The sequence below is a fragment of the Anarrhichthys ocellatus genome, unplaced genomic scaffold, assembly GCF_004355925.1.
Source record: "Anarrhichthys ocellatus isolate YVR2014 unplaced genomic scaffold, GSC_Weel_1.0 scaffold4, whole genome shotgun sequence".
Taxonomy (NCBI): Eukaryota; Metazoa; Chordata; class Actinopteri; order Perciformes; family Anarhichadidae; genus Anarrhichthys; species Anarrhichthys ocellatus.
This window is the reverse complement of record NW_022280034.1, coordinates 1,855,831-1,863,234: the sequence shown is the minus strand read 5'-3', so window position 1 is coordinate 1,863,234 and position 7,404 is coordinate 1,855,831. Positions and strand designations below refer to the sequence as shown.

General features: G+C 46.0%; 1 protein-coding gene across 1 annotated transcript in view; it reads left to right on the top strand.

Annotated features, from left to right (window-relative positions):
- Positions 1-7,398, top strand: part of LOC116381082 (rho GTPase-activating protein 44-like) — a 58,302-nt gene extending 50,904 nt beyond the window's left edge. The window contains exons 16-20 of the mRNA XM_031842920.1: positions 1,157-1,348; positions 2,086-2,583; positions 3,480-3,601; positions 4,853-5,236; positions 7,189-7,398. Coding sequence (XP_031698780.1) covers positions 1,157-1,348; positions 2,086-2,583; positions 3,480-3,601; positions 4,853-5,236; positions 7,189-7,346 — 1,354 coding nt within the window. The 3' untranslated portion in view covers positions 7,347-7,398. The remainder of the gene's footprint in view (positions 1-1,156; positions 1,349-2,085; positions 2,584-3,479; positions 3,602-4,852; positions 5,237-7,188) is intronic.
- The last annotated feature ends 6 nt before the right edge of the window (positions 7,399-7,404 follow it).

Genomic DNA, 7,404 nt, shown 5'->3' with positions numbered 1-7,404 from the left:
GTGACTTCACGTTAGTCTATAAAGGAACTCCACCACGGTCACGTGACGTCACGTTAGTCTATACGTCTCCACCACTAAGCTAAAGGAGGACTAGTGTTCTAGTGAGGATGTTTAGTCGTCTCATTTACACTCTTTTTAAGACACGTAAAAGCTTCTTAACTCAACAGAGGGACATTTACTGACCTATTTTATATCAGAGAACAAAACTTTAAAATATTTTCAGTTGGTGTTAACCACAGATCTTATTTCCGACATCTAACCAAAAACACATTTAGAAAACACATTGACTTTGAAATGAGGGAACAGGAAGTGAAGTGAAGAACTCATTTCCTGGTTTTAGGACTCCAGGACTCCTGCAGCTCTCTATGATCCTGTTTTTTGTCAACAAGGGAGCGCTCCCACTTTTGTTTGTATTTGTATATATTTCCAGATGTGGGAATGTGTAGGTCGACGTCTGCTGCTTGTGATCAACTCGCACCTGCATTTTAGCAAATATCTGATCAGTTTTATGATATAAAGTTCAGCGTTAATGGCCCCCAGAGGTGGAAGAAACATTTATTTTTTTAGTTTATTACATTCCCTGTTTCCAGTCTTTATGCTAAGCTAACTGGCTGCTAGCTTCATTTTGAATGGACAGACATGAGAGTGGTGTCAATCTTCTCATCAAACTCTTGACTAGAAAGCGTCAAACTCCCTCTTTAGTTTATTTTTATTTTAATGCCAAAAGGACCATAAAGTCTTCATCGTGTCTATTTCATCCAAACTGCTCTCGTGTTGCAGTTATCAAAAGATTTAACATCTCACCTTTCTCATGCATCGTCATCTTTGCAGGAGATTGTCATTGAAAAAGGAACTTAATTACACTTTTAATCGGGACCGTGTGTAGGTGGAACGTTGTTCTCTGTTCCTGCATGCTCAGGATCATAAGTACATCCATACAGGTCCGTGTGGGTGGAGCAGAGTGACCCTAGAGGCAGGGTCAGGCCTCTTTCAATGATGGTTCAGATGAAGCTTGTCCCGTCCTAGCAGCCCTGATGACCCCACCTGAACCACACACACACACACACACACACACACACACACACACACACACACACACACAGACACACACGCCCTCCCGTGATTTGATTCGCTGTGCATCTCTGTCCCACTGCAGCATGGGTGTCAGGGTGATGGACACTACTTGGGTGTCGCGCAGGGGCTCGTCTTCCACGCGTAAAACCTCTTCCACGCCACCGAGTGTGCACCTCCCCGTCCCGCCCACTGACGCTCTCGTCCCCGAGCAGCTTGGGGATTTCTCTGCCTCCCCCTCCCCCACCCCTCCTCCCACTAACAGCGACCGAGCCAGGTAAGGCTGTCGTGCCCCCCCCGGTCCCCCCTCTTGTTTCACCCCCCCCCCCCCCCCCCGCCCCCCCCCCCCCCCCCCTCACCGTGTGTGCTGCTGCTGCTGCGCCCTGCAACTGACACCACAACAGCGCTGTTTGCTCCACGTTTTTCTTTCTGTTTCCCCCCACCAAACGCTCACCATCACCTGCATGTCTCCCCTCTGATGAAGCATGACATGTCGAACTTTGTGACTGTTCTTTAAGTTTCTGTTTTTTTGTCGTTTATTTTTCTCATCCTTGAATTTGTATAGCAGCCATGTGTGCAGATTTATTCCTGTATTTTATGTAAAGATTTTTACCTAACAACTTGTGGGAGAAGTTGATCCACATGTTCAGTAGTTCATTGCTGCATGTGCATGAATTATTTATCTGTTTTGTTTTTTTGTTGTCATTAGTCCAAGCATCATTAACAGCATAACAGTCCATTGTCGCAAGGCCCTGCAATGGATGAGGTGACTTTTCTGTTTGATTTCCTTTCTGTGATTTGAAACCCATAGAACACCTCTTCTTTATTTCCTCTGTGCTGTGCCCCCCTGGAGCCCTCACTTCTCCCTCCTGATACAATAATTAATATTCCTCTCAAACTTAAACTGATAAATCGATACATCCCACTGCTCTTAACCTCCTATATATGAATGAATTCCTCCACTTTACCTCCAGCTCTATCCCCCAGGAAACATTGACATGTTTGTCATTGCAGCTCGGATGATGCATCCTCCAATTGGTCGGACTCCTGTTACGCCTACCCCTCCCCTGAGGAGGAGAGGCCGCCTCCCCCTTACCCTTCTTCCTCCTCCTCTTCCTCCTCTTCCTCTTGCTCCTCCTACTCGCTCCCTCACCACCATTTCCACACCCGAGCACCTCCGGGTATGCGTCCCGTCGCCCCCAACCCCGAGTCCGTGCCCCCCGGCCCGTCCCCTCCCCCACTCCCTCACTCCCTCTGCCCGTCCCCTCAGCCGTTTGACGTCAACTCCAACCCCAAACCCAGTTGCTTGCACCTGCCCAAACAGGCCTCCCTGTCCGACGCTTCGCATGCGGCCCCGCCCGAAACGAATGGCTCCACCCTGTACATCAAACCCCCGCTCGTTCTCACTCGCCACGACCTGTTCCTGGGCTCCCCCAAACCCCCCAACACCCCCCTATCTGCTCCCCCTCCATGGGCCGCCTGTAGCCGGGAGAGAGGAGCCAAGCTGACTAGGTAAATACCAGAACGCTGCCTAACTCGCCCGTATACTCCCAACACAACTCACACACAAAAAGGAGAGATGAGAGAGGGATGGGTGAGGGGAAAAGGGAGATGGGTGAGATTAAGATTACCCCCCCCCCCCCACACACACACCCTCTCCTGTTCTTTCTTCTTATTTATTATGTATCCGTCAATCACGGAAACCAATTCTCTTTAAGAACGCCATTATCAGATCCATCTTTTTTAATATAATTGCTGTGAATGTGATCCATAACTGTCCACGTTGCCAGGATATTTCAGGAGGCGGTTGCCAGGCAACAAAGGAAATTCAAAGCTTTCAGTGCATGCCATTATAAAAATAAAAAATGCAGTGGGCGTTAATGAGTCATACCAGTGGGTGCAACATCAGACCTTGAGAATGAACAGAAACAACACGATGTGTGTGGAGTTAATGTCTTTGTTATGTTTGATATTGAGCCCCAAAAGATGCTCGTGTGCTTCGCCCCCCCCCCTCCCTCCCCCGTCTCTAAATCACTGCAGCTTCAACCATCCATTCATGCCTCATCTGCAGAGCGACGGTCGGGGTATGGACTGGTTATGTTTCGACCTTCATTGGCATTCTGGCTGCGCTGCGCCGTAAAAAGTAAAATCCATTAAGCCATTTGGGTTTATTTGGGATTTTTGAACTGCTGTCCGCTGCACGGCATTACAGACCTCATGTTCGCCTGCAGACAGTGGTCACTCTGGCAATTTGACACGGAACTATGGGTGCTCTTTTTTTATTATTATTTGCCAAGAGATTTATGGAAACACGGTTGACATGTTATTAAAGAGAAGAGAGATGCATGAGGCAGCTTGTCATTCCTGTGTGTGTGTGTGTGTGTGTGTGTGTGTGTGTGTGTCCTCAGTACTCTGAAGAACAAGGAGTTGTCTCCAGTGATCGGACAGAAGGGACTCCAGGGACTCCAGGGACTCCAGGGGATGACTTCTTGTGGACAGTCTGACCACAGCCCTCACACCCTGAGAAGAGGTAACGAGGCAGCGAGATGCCTTCGCATCAGTCTGAACATGTCAAAATTACAGAAAATTATTTTAAAAGCCCCAGAAACATGCACATCGATTTGTAAATATGCTACCAATCACACATGTCGGTCTGAAGTTTTAATCTTGGTTTATTACGGTCCTTGGCTTTCGCAAGCACTGTAATAAGCTCGTGCAATCATTTTATTCGGCCTGAATGTAATGATTGGACGAGCTCCCTCCCTGTCTGTCTGCCTGCCCGAATAATGCTCGTGCACTCAACGCTCGTCACCTGAGTCTTCTTCAAGCTACTATCCTCGTAGCTGCTAGCTACTGTCATTGGAAAAGAGTTGGGTTTTTCAGTTGGATGATTGTTAAAATCAAGCGTACTCTTGATTTTTTTCAAGATTACCAACCCTAGCTTTAAAACTTGTGTAGGTAACATTGGTGAAACGAGCAAGATTTCACTTTTTTGGGGAAATTATCCAACCGAAATATCCAGCCCAGAGTTGACGACTCTTTTCCAATAAAAGTAGCAGCACCAGCTCCAAAAGTTTCTAAATCTAGCAAGTCGGCAGCTCGTCACGTCAAGCCTCCCTACAAACCACGCCCCCAAAATTATCATAATGAACGTGAACAATGAACGTGGCTATTGTTAGCACTTAAATCATTATTTTGCATTCATGTTAACTGCTTGAATATCACACAAAATATGAGCAAAATGGAGTTAAGAAAGTGCCATTTTCTTCTCTGCTCTGGCAGAATTATATATTCTAATTAATGACAAAAGTAAATGTAATTGAGGATCTGCAGAGTTGATTAGTGAGAAGTGGAGGCGAGCATCCCTCGCTTTCATAATGATCATTAAATGGGAGAGTTTACTCTTCACGGTTAGAGTTACTCAGCCTGTGAAAACAGCGGCATGATGTCTGAGAATGTTTCAGTATTAGTTATCTCAGGTTGGGCTACTTGTTTTTAAAAGAAAACAGGGAAGGTCTAATGAAAGACATTATTGGAGTTGAAAGATCTCTGCAGGTTGACTCATACTAAGAACTAAAACATTTAAGAATGTATCTGTCTCTTACAAGCCTCCCAACTTAACCAATGTATAATAGAAGCACTGGATTATTAAGCTACAGAGACAAACAGTCATCCATCACCCAAATACATTTTTAAATCCTCTAAATTGCTCTGCAAGTGTAAAACATTACTGCAGTTCTTACAATATTCATATATTTCTTTCTTTCTGGTCTCTTTGCAGCGAAGAAGCTGGCCCCGATCCCCCCCAAAGTCCCGTACTGCCAGTCGGGAGCCATGTCCGACCAGTCGACAGGTCAGCCGTCTCCGGTCAGCCTGTCGCCCACTCCTCCCAGCACCCCGTCCCCGTACAGCTTCAGCTACCCGCAGGGATACGCCACCATCGGCTCCCCGGGGCAGATCCAGATGGCCACGGCCCCGTCCCTCTCCTCTCCGCCCTCGCTGGCTGGGACTCTCACCAAGGCCAGGCCGACCCCCAAGCCGCCCCGGACGAGGCCCAGCTTACCTCCCCCTCAGCCCCCCAGCACGCCCGGCACCAGTCCCCAGCCTCTGGACCATTCGACAGGCCTCCTGGACGGTTTGTCTCCCGGGGAGAGCATGTCCACAGGTGAGGTGTATGAAACCGATCACAACGCATCACTGCATGTCGAAATATACATTTCAATTTGTGCTTTTACTTTATTAGATTTACACATAAAGTAGTTTGCTTTTTACTCCTCTGGATTTATCTGAACACATTAATTACTACAATAATAATATTGTATTTTGCATAAATATTATGGCATCAGGGCAACCAGCTATCACAAGATAACTGTAACAGACTCTTAGCACTTCGTTACCAGAAACTTTCAGTAACAAATACATTCATAGTTTTTTGATAGATTTCCACCCAGCAGTGTACGAATATTTACATGACATGGTAACAAAATGTTGTTCTCTAGACATCACCGCTGGTTGGAAAAGAGCACATTTACAGAATGTTAATAACTGTGATGCTCAATAAAACGTCAGATTGAGACGCGGGTGGCCTCCAGATATTTATTTCAACAAAGATTAAAGAGGCAATTTACCCCAAAATCCTCTTACCTGGAGAGCTTTGTTATCAGTTTAGATTGTTTTGGGGTCAGTTACCTCGTTTCGTACATGTCTGCTTTTCTCCAATGTAATGGAAACATATGGCCGTCAGCTTGTGGTCCTCAAAGCGCCAAACAATCCCACATTTATATTTAATACAATAAATCTGCACTTGTTTTATGTTGTCTATTTCTGGACTTGATACTCTTATCTATTTTATTTATTTACATCAGCATTCTTAGTGTGTTTTCATCTAATTTTCCCCTCTTGTCGACGTCTCTTATTGTCTCACTTACAGCGGTATGAGCCGAGAGGTTCAGTGTGATTCTATGTGTGAGAGGGACTTTTAGGGTAAGCAGGAGTTCCTGTGCTAAAGCCTCCCCCACCCCTCCCCATCCCTCCAACCCCTCCAGACATTTGACCTCTTCTCATTATGTTTATACCGACACACAGCGGCTGTTTTCAGTCCAGCTTTAAACCGTTCTGTCGGCCTTTGCATGGCGGCTGAGACTGATGCATGGCTTCCATGGGCTGAACAGACCGGGGGGGGCGACCCCAAAAACCTCCAACCTTCTCTGCCCTTAGGATTCCAACCCATAATGCCCTGCTCCAGCTGGCTTTGACAGTCACTGCCCCCCGCCCTCCTCTCACCCCATACCCCCCCCTCACACTCCACAGTGTTGTGCCCACCGCTGCTCCTCAGTCAGCACACTTCCTGTCTGTGCAGTTGTTCATCACACAAAAATGCATTAAACTGGGGTCAATATGTTAGTTCATACATCAGTATAACTAACTACATTGATCGTGGTTTTGGGGGGTTTTGACAGTGTTTACTGAGTTGATCAGACATTGATCATGTCAGGTGTAAGCAATAAGGATGCACGATATCCACTTTTGTTTTTTTACCAATTTCCAACAAATTCCTTGCATCCAACACTGATGATGATGATGATGAAGATATTTTTCATTTCATCGCCACTTTATCATTAACGCTGCACTCCACGGATTTCACACATAAAACATCTGTAGGACAGATTAATAACAGATTAATGCCTCTTAGACGTTTAAAGTAGCAATCCTTAAGATATCAGTCCGGGTTTATTTAGAGTTTCTGTTTGAGTTTAACTGTAATACAGCATTTTGTTTCTGGAAAATGTCACCACAGACACCCAGGTCATAACACTGCAAATATATATGCTATACTTTCATTAGTGGGCCAATCAATAGTGTCCACATACTTTTGGCCATAACGTGCATCAGATTTGAAGATTTATTAATACTGCCTACTACAATAAGCTGTCTTGTATATCGTGCACCCCTATTTTACTTTATTTATTCCTTGTGATGACCCGCCTGCTGTGTGTAACACCATCCAGCATCGATGAAACCACATCTGGAATCATCTGTTTCACTCTACTTCTCTTTTTTTTTCCCAAGTCAACAGTATTTTTTATTTCACTCATCCCTGTCTGTGTTTCTTGCCAGATTGTCTCTGTAACTTGGACTTCCCCGTCATCAACGTGGACCTGGATGGTATCTTTGACTTGCCCCACATCTCCCCCTTCAGGAACTCATTGGCACTGTTTGAGTCAACCAGCAGCAGAGCGGAGCCGGAGGAAGAGTCTGAGAGCACAGTGCTATGACGCCACTGAGAACCCCCCCCCCCCCCCCCTTCCCTTCCATTAGCTGATTAAATGGAAC